This window comes from Clarias gariepinus, chromosome 24 (genome assembly GCF_024256425.1).
Source record: "Clarias gariepinus isolate MV-2021 ecotype Netherlands chromosome 24, CGAR_prim_01v2, whole genome shotgun sequence".
Taxonomy (NCBI): domain Eukaryota; kingdom Metazoa; phylum Chordata; class Actinopteri; order Siluriformes; family Clariidae; genus Clarias; species Clarias gariepinus.
Window position 1 is genome coordinate 5,354,882 of NC_071123.1, and position 19,781 is coordinate 5,374,662.

At 38.3% G+C, this 19,781-nt stretch overlaps 2 protein-coding genes across 2 annotated transcripts; one reads left to right on the top strand and one right to left on the bottom strand.

The window, feature by feature from the left end:
• Positions 1-526: 526 nt before the first annotated feature.
• Positions 527-4,181, top strand: ccnb1 (cyclin B1). The gene is made up of 9 exons (XM_053485479.1): positions 527-615; positions 837-977; positions 2,331-2,429; positions 2,560-2,742; positions 2,831-2,989; positions 3,077-3,313; positions 3,396-3,536; positions 3,626-3,736; positions 3,844-4,181. The coding sequence occupies exons 1-9, from the start codon at positions 595-597 to the stop codon at positions 3,943-3,945; spliced, it is 1,194 nt and encodes a 397-aa protein (XP_053341454.1). The 5' UTR covers positions 527-594; the 3' UTR covers positions 3,946-4,181.
• Positions 4,182-18,969: 14,788 nt separating this feature from the next.
• pmchl (pro-melanin-concentrating hormone, like) lies at positions 18,970-19,403 on the bottom strand. The gene has a single exon (XM_053485866.1). It carries the CDS (start codon positions 19,365-19,367, stop codon positions 19,005-19,007), a length of 363 nt encoding a protein of 120 aa, XP_053341841.1. The 5' UTR covers positions 19,368-19,403; the 3' UTR covers positions 18,970-19,004.
• Between the last annotated feature and the right edge of the window lie 378 nt (positions 19,404-19,781).

Genomic DNA, 19,781 nt, shown 5'->3' on the forward strand with positions numbered 1-19,781 from the left:
TGCCATTGTGTGTGTAAGTGTGTGTGTGTGGAGGTGCCACCACTGTTGTAAAATGGGAATAAATACAATGATCACCACAGTCCCTAGTTTGACTACAGATGTTCCTAGATGGGATGGATGGTGTGTGTGTGTGAGAGAGAGAGAGAGAGAGTTTTCCTGGTTTCTAGTGTGGTTGTAATAATCCACACTATTTTTTATTATATTTACTAATTAAACGTTTTAAGTCTTTTAAACTATTAACATATAAAAACTTTTCAATTCAAAATATGTTGTTTCATACTGTACGTATTTTTTGTTTATCTATGTGTATCCTCCTGTGCACTATGTGGCAGTATATATCTCCTAACACGTCACTCAAAGAAGAAAAAGCACCATTTAACCAAAGGGTCCTCCTCCCGCGGCTCCGCTAGTCACGTGTCCAGCAGTCGTCTTGGAAACGCATTATTATCAGGTGACGATCGGCCAATCAGAGCCGGCGCATTTTTGAGAGCGCAGCCAATCAGATTCGAAAGAGCGACAATTTAAACTCAGTGCGGAATCGTATTGCTTTAAACTACATTGTGTTGCAGATTGTGAAGTGAAACGAGTTCAGATATGGCGCTGCGTATTACAAGGGTGAGTTTTAAAACATGTTTTGATTGAAATCTTTGTTAACAAAGAATATCTAATGCGTTTTTAATGAATGCAAGCTTTTAGGTTCTTTTAAATTGTGTATATTTGTGCGCTCGGTTTCTTGTGTGGGTATTTCCTGTTTGTTAAGGGAGTGTGTTTTAATCCTTTCCCGTGTTTGGTGTGTAACTTTTAATAATTGCGTTTTTCTTATGTTGTCCTGATAGAGCACTCGGCTGCCCAGCAGTGAAAACCAGAATCTTGTGGCTGGGAAGGCGGTCGGCGTGAACAAGCCCGTGCTGAGGCCCAGGGCCGCGCTGGGGGAGATCGGGAACGCCGTGCTGCCACGCCAGCCTCTCAGGAAAAAGGTCAGGCTTTTACCTTTTTTTTTTTTTTTTTTTTTTTTTTTTTTTTAGTGATTACAAATTAAAGTCTTGTTTGGAAATATAATTTATTTTAAGGTGATTTACCTTCCTGGATTGGACTATCAGGCATGCTTCCCTGGGGTGTGCCTTTAAACTGTAGTTAAAAAAAAATTTGTTTGTGTAAGGTTTACCTTGTGCACCATAATCCCTTTAAATGAGCACTACACTGTTTACATTTGAGATGGCCTATTAAAGACTTCAGATTTTTAGTTTTTCTCTCCCTTTTGACATTACTTTATTGATGACTCTATATATTTATAGTGTATGAATGGCTTCCCTGCTCCTCACACACACTGCACCATTACTGTGTAGACTTGGATCAGGACTTTTTTTTTTTTTAATGCTGTGTTTGAGTGCGTTTTACAAACCTTGCAAATTATGTGCTCTTTGGGTCCTCTGGTGCTCATCAGTCTGCCATTTTCTGACCAAGCTTTTAAAATGCATTGGCTGAAATCTCCACACTCCCTTTATACTCATGGTTCATATAGTCTTGCAAAAAACATGTTTTAAGTGATTCAGTTTGGTCCCAAATCCCGCCAGTATTCACTTAAAATGTGATTTTTAGTTTGCGTTGTTTGCATTTAAAATGATGTGCAGTTCCTCCCTAATCCTACAGGTGGTGCTATTGAACCGGTTTGCACAGCATCTTATGTGGGAGTTTTTTTTTTTTTTTTTGGGGGGTAGTTAGTGTTATTGGAGATTACGTTGGTGCTTAATTGCTGAGGTTCTTATTTCTAGACATTCCCTTTATTCTCTGCACTTATACTGTTATATCCATCCCTTTTCATGTTTCAGATGGACTTTAGTAAACATGAGCGTCTAAGATTCTTTATTCTGGCCTGAAGAGAGGGCACAAACCATATTTCAAGTGGTGGAATCAAATCAGTCCTAAACTTTTTTTTTTTTTTTTTTTTTTTTTTTAATATAAACCTTGTACATCTTGCTTGCATTTGGGATGGTAAAATGCAGTTCCCCTCTTAGCCTACAGGTGGTGCTCTTTAAACTTTGTACAGCATCCTGTGTGGGGAAGCAAAGTTTTCCAAGTTTTTTTTCTTTTTTTAATGAAATTGCAGAAATCTGATTGTTAAATCGGTTTATTTGTAAAATACTGATTCTCGCAGAGTTGCAGTACAAATTGAATTGGCCCATAGGTGTTGTATGCTCCCTGGTGATTCCCATCCTTAATGATTTGTGTACTTTGAATAAAGTGGTTTCTTCAGGGCTTTAATTTAACACGTAAGACACGTATTCTGTGTAAATGCATCTTGGCTGATGTATATATATGTTCTAAAGCAGGATGTGAAGGTTGCACCTGTGGTGGTTGAAGAAAAGGTTCCTGAGCCAGTTCAACAGCCAAAGCAGGAGCCAAAGCAGTTGCCCAAAGTGGAAAATGAGGTTCGGTTTTGTTTTTACTTGTTAATAATTGGGTTTTTAACTTGAGCCCACAACATTTGGTATTTATTTAAAAACACTGCAACATTTGTTAGTTTCTAGTTTTCAACTAGTTATTGCTCTTAAACACTAGGTGCTTTCTGAGCCATCCTCCCCTGTGCCCATGGAAACATCTGGCTGTGCCCCAGATGAGCTGTGCCAAGCTTTCTCTGATGTGCTTCTCAACATCAAAGATGTGGATGCTGATGACTACGACAATCCCATGCTCTGCAGTGAATACGTGAAGGACATCTACAAATACCTCCGGCAACTTGAGGTTGGTCTCCTTTCTTGCATTCATCTTTTAAATTGTCCTTGTGCTTTAACTTTCTGCCTTAAAACAATTTTAATCTCATTTCTCTTAGGCTGATCAGGCTGTCAAGCCAAGGTATCTGGAAGGAAGAGAAGTCACTGGGAACATGCGTGCCATCCTCGTTGATTGGCTCGTCCAGGTCCAAATCAAGTTTCGGCTGCTACAGGAGACCATGTACATGACCGTTGCAATCATTGATCGCTTTCTCCAGGTAGGTGGCTTCACCTGACTGACCTGCTCTCCAACAAAAGTGGTGGTCGAGTGCTTGTTGACTAAAGTTGCCTTTTCTTGCTTGTAGGATAATCCTGTTCCAAAGAAGCAGCTCCAGCTGGTTGGTGTTACTGCCATGTTCATCGCCTCCAAATACGAGGAAATGTACCCACCCGAGATCGCAGACTTCGCCTTTGTGACGGACCGCGCATACACCACTGCTCAGATCCGGGATATGGAGATGAACATCCTGAGAGTTCTAAAGTTCAACTTTGGCAGACCTCTGCCGCTCCAGTTTCTTCGTAGGGCCTCAAAAATCGGAGAGGTATGGATTGGTGGCTGTCGGGCATTTATGGCAACCTTGAGGTTTGAATAAGTTCTAACTCGTTTTGCAAATCTCTTTATAGGTCACAGCTGAGCAGCACACTTTGGCAAAGTACTTTGTGGAACTGACCATGGTTGACTACGACATGGTGCACTTTGCTCCCTCTCTGGTTGCCAGTGCTGCTTTCTCACTCATGCTGAAAGTCTTCAACTGTGGTGAATGGGTAAGTACCTTTAACTTGTACTTTAACAACGAACTATGTTTTTATAGTTTGGGGTACTGTTTTCACCCTTGCTGTCTTTGCCTTGTTAGACCCCCACACTGCAGTATTACATGGACTATACAGAAGATGCTCTCATCCCCGTAATGCAGCACATTGCTAAGAACGTTGTCAAAGTCAATGAAGGCCTCTCGAAGCACCTGGTGAGTTGGGTTTCAATAATGTCTACAGTAATGGCAAGGCAGAATGGTCACGTTTCCTAGCAAACTGACTTGCTTTTTTTTTTTTTTTTTTTTTTTTTTTTTTGTAGGCTGTTAAAAACAAGTACTCGAGTCAGAAGCAGATGAGGATTGCAACCATTTCTCAGCTCAAGTCTTCAATGATCAAAGATCTTGCCAAGCGAGTCTCCTAGTGAGATTGGAACAGACACTAGCACTATGTGCTGACTTTTGTAAATTGTAACTTAATTGCATGCTTTTACTTGATGTTTTAATTGAGTTGTATGGATAGTGATTTTAAGGTTGTGCATTTGGCCAGGATGTTATTCTACACTGCCAATGTCTTGGTAAATGTAACCTGTTTATGTGTTAAAGACGTGCAATCTTTGTACATTCTTTAAAATTTTACAATAAACATTTTAAACTTTAACTATAATTGGTATTGCTTTTTCCTCCCTTTGGTAATTTTCAAACTTTTCTCCCCAGTTAAAATTAAAAGGGCAACTCGTAAAATTGGCTGTAACTAAAATACAAGGCATGGTCCGATCAAACCAGGATGTGTGGATACCAAGTTTGTCTATTATACTTGCATACACTTATGGCGGCTCAGTGGTTAGTGCTGTCAGCTTGCACCTCCAGGTCCTGGGTTCCATTCCCATGCTTGGGTCTGTGTGCATGGAGTTCTTAGGTGAGAACCTGCTTAGGTTTCCTGTCAGTCCAAAGATCTTCCAATTAAGCTAATTGGCATTCCCAAATTGCCTTGTGAACGTTGACCATAGGTCCTGCCACAGTCTTATAGAATGGTAGTCCAACTCGGGTCTTGCACACTTAACCCAGTGTTTCACTGGTGCTTGTACCATCAAGGTCAGACTGCCTGCTTCATGTCCTCTCAGTAACCTCTTCAATTACCCAAGCATAAGGGAATGGAGCAAGATCAGGGCTATACAGGGTTTAGTTTCTGTAATGTGCCATTGGGGAATGTGTACAGTTCCCACAGTTGAACTTGTGTATCACAGCTAAAGATCTTGTGTACTGTACTTGAAGCTTGTCTTTCAGTTTTACAGGTTCATTTCAACAAGTTTGTTTTTCTCCTCCTTGAATAGAATGTTTGTGCTTCCGTTAGTCCTTCCTTTCCAATCAGGGTCAAGATCTGGCATGAACTACTCTTTGGATTTCTATTGTCAACATTACTGAGGCTTGATGTGATCAAAAATCTTTATTAGAGAAATGCCTTATTGTATTACTTTATATAATTGTTAGAGTTGTATGTTTAAAAAAAAAAACTTAATTAAAGAGGAAAATCATGGTCATGTAAGAATGGATCAAAATGTACAGTAAGTAGTCAAGAAATAACAGACCTGACTGTTGGGCAGACGATACTCTTAAGCATGAATCTGTTACAGGAACTACCAGTTGTGCTTGGAGGAGTGCTACAGACACCTATTTAAAGTACTCTTATCTTTGGAAAAGAGGACTTCACAATAATCCATGAGATACTACGCTGCACTTCTCTCACAAGTGATTTGTCACGTCAGCTTGCTAGGGGGATTAGTTAGGTTTACTTCTGAGTAGTACTTACATCTTTTTATAATTGTCATAATTTAACAAGGAACTCATTTTAACACTTCATATCAAATGATATAAATATTTTTAGAAAATACTTAACTTTTTACTATATTTTTGTCTTTCATGCAATAACCTTAAAATTCACATTAGCTTTTACACAATATATTTTTATTATAATTATGTAATGGTTATTATAATTACACTTTTTACATTTTTGTAGTCCTTATGTCTAAAAGTGTTTAGAAATAAAAGTATTTTAAGAAATTTGTGATCTTTTAATGTAACAACCTAAAAATAAAATGTACCATTGCTACATTTAGTTTTATTTCCTTCCCAGAATTTAAGATGAACATTATTGTCCATTTAAGCTCAACCATCATGTACACCATTTAAATTTAAGAAGGAGCTCAAGTGCTACAAACAACCTAAAACCTGTGCTAAACTCTGTTTTTCTGTTTTCCAGTGTTTAAATTTTTATTTCAGCTATGTAATTATTTATATAAACGTACCAGGGTTAGAAAATACTTGTTACTGTATTTATTTACCGAAATAGACTGTAGAAGGTGGGACAATAGCATTGTGGTGAGCAGTGTGGCCTTGCACCTCCAGGGTCGATTCCCACCTCAGGTCTGTGAACATTGAGTTTGCATGTGAACTTTGTGTTTGTCTCGTATTCTCATCCAGACATTTACTATTATGTCGGTTTACTAAACACATTCATCCACATAGAAAAACCTTCTCATGCAACACAATGAACATAGTTCTAACTAAAAACAGTGCTTCAAACTTCAAAAGATCCTCAGTTCAACCTGATCACCCTTGGACACACTATTCAAAAATCACATAAGAGCTTTGCATTGACCTCACTTCCATTGAATTACCCAGAACTTCTAAATCTGCCATAGTGAAAATTAACTTCCAACAAAAATGATTCATTAATCAGTTTGAGGATCAGTACAATACTGTAGTACTGTACTTCTAAAAGTACATAATCCACTGGAATACAGTTTAGGAATGAACACCCTTATTTAAATGTTTAATGCACTTCATTAGCAAACTATGTTGTCTAAGTCGATGCACATAAGCAGCAAACTTATGCAAATGTAAATGATGTTTTCACGTACAATTAAATGGTTAGTTATTGTTTTCCTCTCTTAAACATGACACTAAATTGATTTCATCAAGAAATTTTTTTTTGTTTGTTTTTTAGCCCTATAGACCCCACTGTTCTTCATAAACTGAGTCCATCATCTTTTCTTCCAGCTGTGTGTTATAAGCGTAGAAAGCCTTCATATGATGACCATTTGCCAAAATTCACCCTGTTTGAAGATATTGGTGATGTTCAGTAGTTCTTTGGTGCTAATAAACAAAAACAGTAGGGGGAAATTACAAGATATACAACATTATTGTCCGGGTCTGATGAGTTTATCATTACACTGGTCTTAAACCAAAATGCTCCTGAAACAGCAATAAGCAAATTTGTTTGATTTTTGTTTGCTAAAAATGTAAACAGGCGGCATGGTGGTTTAGTGGTTAGTGATGTCTTCTTGCACTTCCAGAGTCTGGGTTCAATTCCCTCCTCGAGGTCTGTACACGTGAAGTTTACATGTTCTCGTAGTTCTTTGTTGGTTTCCTCCAGGTACTCCAGTTTCCTCCCACAGTCCAAAGACTAGGCTTTTCATAAAAACCATGTGCGTTTATGTGTGTCCTGCGAAGGACTGGCACCCCATCTAGGGTGTACCCCGCCTTGTGCCCTAAATCTTCTGGGATACACTCCACATGCTTAGTGACCCTGTATACAGGATAAAGCGGTATAGCTGATGAGTGAGTGAAAGAAAATGAACATGATGCTTAGAATTGTCAGTTTGCTCTAGGTTTCAAGATTTCTAGGAAGCAATTTCTAAGAAACATCCAACAGAGGGAGCTCTTACACCATTTCCATCACTTATCTCACACAAGTCCTTGTTCTTAAAAAAAAAAATAAAAATTTCCAACTGCTTTATCAAAGTCAGAGTCAGGTTTCCAATCTCTGAGTTATAAAACAAGGAACATTATACACTATAAATAAAAACACTTTATGACAGGTCAAGTGTAAGCAAGACTGTTACAAAACCTATAAAAAAATCTGCAAATGTTTATAGAGACATTTAGTTCTTTATATCAGCGTATAAATGTTTGTTCTGGTTCTTTTCCTGTTTGTTACGATGTTGTTTAACATGTTGTCCCAAACAAATACGTTCCCATTGTGTTTAACTGAAACTTCTGGTTAATTTGATGTCCTCTATTTGTTCTCAAGTGCATTTCACTTGATGGATCATACTTGTACCATTGTTCTTAACCTTGTTGCTATATTTATAAACCAGGGCTCGCCTGTAACCTCTTAACCTCGTTTGCAACTATATTTATTCACATAGAATAAAGCAGACCTTTCTAACCTTGGTTTACAACCCAACGGTCACAAAGCATAGCCTATACGTCCCACTCATGAAGGACCTGGGCCTCTGCTTTAGCATTCACTATTTTAAGCAGATGGCCAGATGTACCACCGGAAAAATGTTTGAACTGTAAAGTTCCTGCAAATTTTTCAAACAAAATATTCAGGGGTTCATATAACTGAAATAAAGTCTGACCTGAACTGAAATGCTTTAAGTGGCAACGTATTTTCTACTTTAATTAATGATCAGTGATTATAAATACAGTTTAGAAATGTCAATTAATATGTTGTAGGTATCGTTATATATAATAATAAATAATCTGTAAAAATCACCTCTAAAACCCTTAGTATTGCTTCATAAGGCTTTTCCCTCATTATAATATAAGCTAGTTGTTATTTTTTGACCATTCTACTCTTATCCAAGATGGCTGACACTACCACACTGCCACAAGGGCAGCACGTGATTCATATACATCTCTCTGAACTTTCTACACCTTGAACGTTACACATGGAGATAAATGATTTATTTCAAATATAGAATTATTTCAAATACTATAGCTTTATACTGTATAGCTATATATGCTTGCTCTAAAACCAACTGGTTGCACATATCGATGGTACCAATGTGCTTAGAATAAGTTTTATCATCAACCCAAATAGGGTACAATAATAAATTAATTTTCAGCAAATTATAATGAATTCGTTTTATTAATCTTTACACATGATTTTTTTATAACAATTTAGTGATAAGTCTAGAATAATAATAATAATAACAAGAAGGAGAGGTAATTCTTCTTCTTCTTATAACACTTTTCATATATTACGGTAAATTATCTAAATATGTTAAAAAAGTAACAAAGTATTTTAACAATTTATTTTTGTATTTTGGTACACAACTGAAAACAATTTAAATAAGTTAAAATTCACATCAGCCTTTACAAATGCTTAATATAATATTTTTTGACAATTATATGATGATGTTATTATTATCACTATTATTATTGTTGTTATAATTTTCATATTTTATGCCTTTTGTCTTAATATGTTTAAAAGTTAACAACATATTTTAAAAATAATGTATTTTTTTTACCTTTTAAATTAAATGTGGTAATGTATTTTATGTGATAACCTAAAAATAAAATGTAAATCATTTCTAAATAAAAAACATATAATTTTAATAATTTATGCACGTTCAGGTACTAAATTTGATCCAATCACAGTGTAGTGAAGGTACAGTACATCCACAGAGCACGTTTTGTCTCGCTGATCTCAGCATGTAAAATCTATTTGTTCTCGGTTATTTTCTGCTTCTCTGATGGATTGTTCACTACTGTTTTCATGAATGCGTGCTTCTTGTAATGGGCGGGACATATCTCCCTATCTCCACCCCAGACAGTGGTGATAATGAAGCTCAGCTCCTGTGGATGTCGAGAGTCCCTTTAATTCTTTCAGGCTGAGGTCACTGCTGGCCAGTGAGATCATCTTACACTGCCGATGCTTTCCAGAAGAGGAAGCACGAGCTGTGATTTTAGGCTCAGGTTTTTCATGCAGGGCCTGTTATTGTGGTGATGATGTGGATGACTGTAAAGTGTTTATAATAGTATTAATATTACTCATTCTTGTTGATTTACTGTAAGGGGATTAAACAAGCTACAGCACATGTTTATATAAATTTTTCTTACTAGGTTGTTAACATGATATCGTGGTGTACTAGATCAAAAATAATCCAAGCCTGCCAATATTCAGGGGAATTTTGGGGTGTGAGAAACCTGGTTATTGGCAGCATAGTGGCTTAGTGGTTAGCACTGGTGCTTTGCACCATGAGGGTCCGGGTTCGTACTTGGTGGGTTTCCTTCCACAGGCCAAAGACATTAATTTGCCTGTAGTGTGTGAATGCGTATGAGCTGGAGGTCCTACCATTGTCGTAAAAATGTGAAAAAATGCAATAGTCACCACTGGGCTCCACATTGGACTACTAATGTTTCTAGATGGATGGATTTAGACTATCTTGTCAGTCCCCCCCCCCCCCTCTAGTTGAATTGTGTAAAGTATACTGTAGTAAATGTTTCTCCCTACTTTGGCAAATTCCTAAAAACTACAGTGTACCCTAACTTTCCCCCAAACTTTAAGAATTAGCATGCTAGTTTAGTTGTTTGATTAATTTGTAGTAGAAATATATTAAATGCTCTATCAACATGTTAAATTTAGGTAGCTAGTCAAGGTACAAGCTGTATACAGGCACACATTAGCTTATCTTGCTACTGGTTAGCTTCAACTTTGTTAGCTAGCTACCTCGAATGAGTTTCATTCCTCTAGCCTGGTTTGTGAATGGTCAATTTCTGCCAATAAATAACAATGACAATGAACAATTTGCACTTTTTTACACAACTAAGCAATGTATTTTTTTATTATCTGCCTAACCTATCTTGTGACAACCTAGCTACTACAATGTTAACTAGCTTCCTCCAGTAGGGCTAATCCCTCCTCCATATGTAGCTTAATCACAATAGTGCTTATTCTTGTTCATTTTTCCTAACATCTATTATTTCCACAAATAAATTCAGATTCGAATTAGCTGGTTGCTTTATCCAGCTATAACAGCTTCTAAGTTGTTGGCCAGCTATCTCAAACGTGATTAATTTTAGCTAAACTGCTTTTGTGTTTGTTTTAGGTCCATTATTTCTACATCGACTTTTACCTCAGGAAAAGAACAACAGGTCACAATGTGTTTAAAGTAGCTGGTTAACCTACATTGCTATTAGTTAGACGCTGCGCTGTTAGTTCTCTCATATGCTAGTTAATTTTGTGCTCATTAATTTATTACCGTTTTATGAGTAAAAATCTTAAATGGTGAGTACAAGGGAAGTATCAAATGTTAACAAGAAAATAGTTTGTAGAAATGGTAAAAAAAAAGTTAAAGATCAGCTTTAATTTAATCACCTTTTATTATTATTTCAGGTTGAAGCTAATGTACGGTTACCAGTAGCGCCATGGTTTCGGAACATATGAGACAAACTGGTTTTAAACTTCCTGCAGGAAGAATAAACATACATGAATCTGTCCATGCATCTTAGATGGTTCACTTTTTAAGCAGTACTTTTCTATTTGGGAGTAAGCTATGCTGTGTCGCGATTTCGTTTGTGTTTTTTGTGATGATAATGGCGGCTTGTAGGTGCATTAATGTTGTGTCTGTGTCTATGGCTCTGTTGAGTGATGCTTATAACCACGCCCACCGTGAGGAAAAATGCTATATTCGTCATAAAAGCGCTAGATGATGTGACTTAATCTGGCACAAAACTGCTCATTACTTTACTTCTACTCAACATTTTTGACAGACATACAAACATACAGAGCAGATTTTTTTTCTTCTAAGACTTTTTTCTGCTTCTCCAATGAATAAAATGTAAAAATACCATAGAAAGAGAGAGTTCTGACAAATGTACAGAACCAATGTCCCTTTCTTACATTAATATAGAAAGTCTTTCCTATTCCTAGAGGATAGCTTGCCAGAATTGTATTAACTACAACAAAAAAAGGAAACATTCCCGATAGCTTTTTTACATATTAACCTCCCCGATGTGTAATTGTATCATTTGCACTCTGCCCATATTTCTGCACTATGGCATTTTACAAGTGTACTTGTGAGCATAGTCAAACCACAGTTAAAGCCCTATTAGTCAAGAATCTCTCCAGAACATGTGTTCCTCAGTTTGTTCAAATTGCCCTACACCAAGCATCCACATGCTGCTTAGGAGCAAAGCTGGCACTCGAAGAGAACCTTTCTGCTGCCTGGAGCCCCCACGCATAAATAAACACAGAGGCCTTCGTTTTCAAAATTTATAGATTTTCAAATAAATGCTCAATGTGCTTACTTAACTTTACAGACCTCTGCTGCTCAATGGCACATGAAGGAAAGAAAGGCCTCTATTGTGCCCTGATGTGGCATTGAGTTTCACCAGGTGTGAACAGAACCTTTAAAAGGTTAATCAGTTCAAGCCTGAGAGAAATAAAATCAGAGACTACCTGGATCCCGAGTGTGACGTAAGTTCAGGTTTTTAATTTATCTAGAGGTAAATAGTTCTTACTATTTGTTCATGGCATAAAAAGCACAGTGGACATTCTACGTCACAGTTACTGATACTTCATATCTGGTTATGTTTGTCTAGCATCTAACTCCTTATGCTACGTATTTTTTTAACACTATGGTGTTAAACAATGTTTTTAATTTGCTCAGTGCTCAGTGCTCTCAGAGCTGAAGTGGTCCCACATGCAAATCAATTGTGTACGCCCTGCGATAGATTGGCACCCTGTCCAGGTTGTACCCTGCCTCGTGTCCAAAGTGTCTTGGGATAGACTCCAGGCCCCCCATTACCCTATATATGGGATTAATTGGTATAGATGATAAGTGAGTGAGTGAGTGTAATTGATCGGCTTACATGACGTTTGAATATGAGTAAATAAGCATGATATTAGGCCAATACCTGATTTTAAAATTGATGTATGCATATGTTATGTATAAAGTTATGAATCTATGGTCTACCTTAAACACTTGTATTTTTTGGAAAGTAAATAATGAGCTTGAAAGTTGTCTGAATTGATTTTTTTACTCTTCAAAATGCATCTTTGTTTAATCCTTTACAGTTATATCAATCTCTGATAAATAAATGTATTATTAACATTCTCATGAAAATGCATAGAAACATCCTTGGATGCACATTTTTGGGGTAAATTTATATTTAAACAGGTCAAATTTTCATTTAAGGCATATTTGAAATTGGCATCTTTTTACTGATAAAAATGAATTTAATCACCTGTCGTAAATCACATCGTGCGTGTGTCCTGGTGTGTGCTTATATGTAGACACACAGTAAATCTTCTCTCTGGGTCACATGACCATCCTTGCTGTAAATCTCTTCTTTTATGCTCAGGTCCCAAACATGAAATGTCAAACAGCTTAGATGACAAGAGCTGCGTTTTTTTTGTAGTGCTCGGACCCAGTTGTCTAGCCATCACAATTTGGACCTTCTCACAGTAGCTACATTTTAAATATCTTGTTACAATGGCAGTAGGTGGGATAGATTAGGCAGCAATCTCCAAGCGTTGGAAGCAGAAAAATTGGACAAGCATAAGGATTTGGGTCAAAGGGCCAAAATGTGATGGCTAAACAACTGGGGCAGAGCAACTCCAAAATTGCTGCTCTTGTAGGATTTTCCTGGTCTGCATTCTCAGGACATACCAAAAGCGATCCAAGGAAGAAAAAAATGGGGAACTGGCAACTGGGTGGCCAAGGCTTACTGATGCATGAGTGAGCGAAGGCTGGCCTGTGTAATCCGATCCAATAGAAGAGCTACTGTAGCTCAAATTGAGGAATAACTTAATGCTGGTTTCGATAGAAAGGTACACATACTGTAGAACATATGGGTCATTACTGTTTTGGTGGCGGGGACCTACTCAATATTGGGCGGGAGGTCATAATGCTATGGCTGATCAGTTTGTTCGTTTAATTAAAGCTATAGGTTTGTAATGATGAGTGCTTCATTTACTACAGCAGGATGGCCATTTAAATGATTGAATGATGACACACTATCCATTAATGACATTCAAGGCCTTTAGGAGTCAAATGACTGGGACACATATGCCAATGATGAGAGAAAATTACACAAATTTACACCATATTTATCTTTGGAGTCAAACTGTTGCCTTTTCTTATTTATTTTATTGGGGGCTATATCTGCTTTATACTCAATATGTGAACCTTATCGGTTTTGGCACTCATATGGTATCAATTAGGAGAAGGAACCAGATATGGAGACAAGCCGAAATCCAATTCAAATACCCCCTATTAACTTCATTTTCTATATACGGCTTCATCTCCCAAAGCCCTGTGAGCACAGAAACAGTAAGTATTGATTTGCTGGTAGTTTCCACCAAGCTTATCCTAATGCACTTATGGAGAAGGTCCCAGTCTGAACAGCTGCCCAGGTCACAATCTGCAGCACGCAAGGCTCCTAAATTATTCAGGACGTCTCCCCCTCCCCCAGCCAGACCTCCATTAATGATGTCACCCAGCCCTGCGGAGCCAGACGCTGTCCCACGGGATGGCAGGATGGAGATGGGCGCTGCTTCACACTGAGTGCACCCCACTCAGTTTCTGTAGTAATTTAGAGCCGTGTTAGTTCGAAAATACATTTGTAGTGCGCTTGTAGTGTCCTGTAAAAGCACTTTGCACGGAAACACACAAGGTTGATAATAAGGTAGTAATGGCAATACAGAGGCCTAGATAGCAAATTAGAGCGCATCGTGTTGCTAACTGTTCCCAAGTAGGTTATTCATTATATGAAGTGTTCCTGTTCAGGAAGTCTGGACTAAAAGCATGTCATACACCTGTTAATTGTACTTTTATGACCTTGTCAAGGAGCAAGCCAGAGGTGAGCCACTGGAAAGGGGAAGCTCCATCATACACACACTCACATGCTCATTCACACAGTACGGGCAATTTGGGTACGGCAGTTAGCCTTGCTTGTCTGTATGTCTTTGCGAACATGCTAACTCCATGCACACAGATCCGAGATGGGAATCGAACCCAGACCATGGGTAAATTTAAGTAAATTTTTACCGGGTCTGATTATTCTGCCTTCTAACAATAATACGAACCTGCACTATACTATATTTTTACTCATTTCTCATGAATCACTGAGGTGTTCTCAGAGCACTTCTTTTTACCCATGTGGAAAATGAGCATAACAACACTTTTCAGAAAATTCCAAGAAAGCAGAGAAAGCAGAGCCAAACTCTTTCGCCGACTGGAAACATATTCGGTTCAGTGTGTTTAAATTATTGGCTCCTACTCACATTATGGAGCCACTTGGAAATGCTGGAAACCTTCCAGGAAATGTACTTCATATAAGCAGTGGATTTAGCAGGAGAGGGATGTTTGTTATGGAGAACTTATCTAAAAAACTATTTCACATAGACAGTAGGTAGCTTGTGGAGCGTGACATATGTAGCTACAGCATGACGCTATAGGCCAAGTATACTGTATGTTTGTTCATGATGCTTGTTAATGGATTCTGAATGACACCAGCAGTGATATTTATTTTAATGATCAGATAGGGTTACACACTAATTCAATACAAGGAAATGATGATCACATTGATTTTTGGCTCAAATGCACTTGAATGGCCCCATTCGGTTGTGCATTGAACACAAGGGCAATCTCTCATGTGTGTAAAATACAATTGGGTAAAACTGTGCCTGGGTTATCATGTGTGCTTATGCATTAATGCTGCAATTGCAGATATTCTGAGTATCCAAGTACTTTTAGGTTATAAAGCTGCTGTTAAAAATTGTTCTTATATTTGCTTTAGTATTTATTATATTTTAAGAATGGAGAGTATAATATACAGCAGTTATTTCTTCCTGGGTGGTGCAGTGGCGGAGCGGTCAGCACTGTGGCCTTGCATTTCCAGGTCGAGGGTTCGATTTCTCCCTTCCAGTCTATGTGCGTGAAGTTTGCATGTTCTCCCCGTTGCTGGAGTGGGGTTCCCCTGAATACTCTGGTTTAACTGCTTCCACAGTTTCAAGACATGCAGATTAGGCTTATGGGCATTTAGAAATTGCCTGTAGTGTGTAAGTATGGGCATGCTTTTGCCCTGGGATGGATTGGCACCCCATCTATGGTGGTGCCTGAGTCCTCCGGGATAGGATTCTTAAAATCCTGTACAGGACGAGCGACACATAGAATGAGTGAGTGAGTGTTTTTACCTGGCGGCACGGTGGTGAAGTGGTTAGCACTGTCGTCTTGCACCTCCAGGGTCCGGGTTCAATTCCAGTCTCTACGTGCATGGAGTTTGCATGTTTGCATGGTGGTTTTTCTCCGGGTACTCCGGTTTCCTACCACATTCCAAAGACATGTAGGTTAGGTTAATTGACGTTCCCAAATTGCCCATAGTGTGAGTGTGTATGTGTGTGTGCCCTGTGATGGATTGGCATCCTGTCCAGGGTGTACCCTGCCTCGTGTCATAAGTTTCCTGGGATAGGCTTCAGGTCCCCGTGACCCTGAATACAGGATTTACATTTACAACCCATGACCAAGACTGTAGCAAATTTCTCACAATGTTTACCACCATATACTATAAATTGACTAGCTATAAAGTAAACTGCTCAGGAGTGCAGTTCTAAAGAATGATATTATCCCTTTGATTAATTAACATTAACAAAATTGCTGCAGATCAAAAGCATTCCTGGGTGAGTTAAGTTTCTGTGCAAGTACATCTACAGTTTCCTGTCTGGACCAAGGTGACATCTAAAAAACTTTCCTTGTGCTAATAGAGTAAAGTCTGCGTCTGGGATTTTTCCCGAGAGTAAATAGCGAGGACAAGTTAAAAAGATTGCTAAAACGAGGCCATTCGGAGGACTATGTGGCATAATATATATATAATATTGTAAGCCTTTTATGTTTCAATGTTCATGATCACTTTAATTATATGCTTACAGTATCGAAAAGTGTTACAGAATATAATAATATTATAATAAAGAACTGTCTACCTTCTGACAGGTATGTTAATTTATGCACTTTTGAGTGGCACGTTATTAAAAGCCATGTTGCTTTGATAGCAGCCTTCCGCATATCTGTATCATTGGGTCTGGGTAAGACTCTGCAGTACCTTATATTACCGTAGTGTGACAGCAATTTCCTCAGCAACTAGAATAAAGTTACTCATCTTCATTTTGACATTACCCTGAGATTCAGGTCAGGCGAGTTGGCTGGCCAACCATGCACAGTAACATCACGGTCAGCAAACCAGTTAGTGGTAGTTTTGGCACCGTGGGTAAGTGCGGTGTCCTGCTGAAAAAGGAATTCGGCATCTCCGTAAATCTCGTCAGCAGATGAAAACATGGAGTGCTCCAAGAATCTCCTGGTAGATGATTGTGTTGACTTTGGACTTGATAAAACACAGTGGACCAACACCAGCAGATGACACGGCACCACAAATCATCACCGACTCTGGAAACTTCACACTGAACTTCAAGCAACTTGGATTCTGTACTTCTGCACTCATGACTGTATATCTTAATTGTTATCCGAAACACTCGACTCTGCAGTCTTAATATTACCGTTGTGTAAAATTACAATTACAGCCACAAATCCTCGACTTCTACCAAAATATTCCTGAAATGATTCGACACTGTTTCGGCGGATCTGCATTAAACATTTATTTACAAATATATTGTGATGTTGTAAATTTCCATTCTAATGTGGTTTGTCAGGCAGCTGGAAGGCGCCTACATTGCAAATTAAGATAGATGCTAAGAAAAAGATCTCATTCCGGTTCTACTGATAGGGGGATGGCACAAGCCGTGTCCTTGTTGTTTTCCTCTGGTTGTGTTACAGCCACCATGGATTTTCCCCTCTGTGGCAGCTTTGTCAGCTGTTCTGATTAAGAGCGTCCTACCGATCAATAACAAACAGAAGTGCTCAGCGCCATGATGAGTGACCTCAGAAAAGCGCTCGTATCACGCTGACTTGGACAACGGCAGTGTTCATTAAGAAACAATTGCGTCTCATAGATCTAGACTGTGAAATGGATTGAAAATTCAAGCAAAAGGAATATCGGCAAAGCATTGAAATGGTGTTTGGCAGGCCAAAGCACACAGCTGCTTGGTGGCACAGGGGCACGGTGGCCTTGGACCTTTAGGTTCTGGGTTTGATTCCCATGTTGGGTCTCTGTGCATGTTCTTCCTGTGCTTGGTGGGTTCCCTCCAGGTACTACAGTTTCCTCCTATAGTCCAAGGACATGCACATTAGCGTAATTAACGTTGCCAAACTGTCCAAAATGTTAACTAAAGGTCCAAATTGGAATAAACACAGTGGTCACTGTTGGCCTCCACTGTCCCTAGTTGGACTGCAGAGGTTCCTAGATGGAAAACACTGCTTAATCCGCATATCTGTGGGCAATTACAGGTAAGACCTCTGGGGGCCTTTTTAAGCACAAAAATGTGTTGAACATAAAAGTACAGGAAATTTATATTCTCACTGGTGTTCTTGAGCTTGAGCCAGCCATCTTCTTGTTATTGGCTTAGAAAACAAAGCTTATTAATTTGGCACAAATACTGGGGCTGTGTCGCAAATCATGTATGTGTATGTCAGATAGTCTGTCAGAACACCAGTGAAGTCCTCCATATTTACAGTATAATGGGTACCATCATATCATAAATTTGATTAATTGAGAATTAATTATTTCAAATCACATGATTATATAGAGAAGCATTTTCTGCTACAAGTGGCGTTCAAGTCAAACCAGGACTTTTAATTGTGCAGAATAACAGAACACAGTTATAAGAGTAAAAACTCCCTTTATTTCTCTATATAATCCCCAACTACACTGATGCACTTAACTAGCGTTTGGACACCTTCAAGGTAGAAAGTTTTCTCAATACATCGGAGCCGTAATTAGACTACCTGCTTAATGTCTGAAACTCTGGCCTCCCAGGAACTCCTTTAATGATCTAAGCACGTGGCCATGGCTTTGGGGCAAGGTCAAGGATGAGCCGTTCCACTTTTTATATGTTTATGGGAATGACCGCAGCAAGCTCCGAGCCACTTCGATAAGGAATTGTCAATTATAGACGTACAGCCTTCTTTAAATTGATTCCACCTTTATTAAAATGAAAATCAGTTGTCTGAAATTTTAATTTGTCAGACTTTTTCAAGTCCTGGTTTGACTTGAACGCCAATTGTATGTTGTTTCTACTTAGTTTATGATTAATAATACTAACAATTAACATTTACATTTTTAAGTGATGAGACTTAACTTCTTTAAGGACATTCTACAACATTAAATAGACTGTATACAGAAAAAAAGTAAGGAAAAATGTGTAAATTGTTGTAAATTGTTGTATACTAAGTAAAAATAAAATGGATAGGAATAAATTAAATTAAATTTAATAAATTTAATAAAATTTAAATTAAAATTAAATTAAAAAATTAAATTAAAAAATTTAATAAATTTTTTAAAATAAATTAAAAAGAATTAAACTGCAAAGAGCTGAATGCTTTCATTAAAAAAAAATGATTTCAGAAATAAAATTAGTTAGACTTGACATTAAGTAAACATAAAAGACAGAAGACCAAATAATATTTCTATAATTTATTCACGGATCTTATGATACAAATAAATATCATGCTCTTCACAGGGTGAGAAGGTGCCATCTGGATTCCCGCGCCGTCGTCACTGGACTCGTCCACAGGACCTAGGCATCCCAGCATGGCCGGTAGACCCTTCCCACCATGCACCTCTTGGTGTCCCTCCGGATGATGGAGATGCTGGACTGGTCTGGACTTCCGTCTCGGTGCTCAGGACTCAGGATCCTCTCAGGCATGTTCCTTCCCAGAGCCTTCAGGGTGTTCAGCAGGTCTGCGTCTGCCACCATGATGATCTTAGAAACGCCTGGTCCTGGTCCGGGAGCCACTATGTTGTCAGTCAGTCCTTCCCCAGTGGAGTCTTGAATGAGGTTTAGATCTTCATAGTTATCCAGTGGAAATGCCTCGGATTTTATGTTGCCGTCAGACAAGAAGGCAACGGCGAAGAGTACGGAGACGACGGCCAGCTTCATTCTGCGAACGCTCCTGGCTTTGGTTGCGGTAGTTCTGTCGAGATTCTCCGGCAAGATGCTCTGACTACAATGTTCTCCTTGAGTTTATATATGTTCAAAGGTGCCACGTTATCTCCGGATTAAAGGATTCGTGTCTTGTCGTTTTTTTTTTTGTTTGTTTTTTTAAGAGTAATGAACAAAATCTTTTTCCAATGAGATGAGACCACAAACAGTGTTGAAGTGGTTTGTTTTTGGGACACATTAATTAAGATTGACTTCACTCCATTGACAAACAGTAGGGTGCCATTATATAAGAGATGTAATACAGATGAAATCCAGGTTTTAGAGAAACAACATCGGGGATTATGGACCTTTTCCAAATGATTCTAAAAAGAGGTTATTTGCCTTTTTTTTTTTTTTTAAATGGCTATTTCT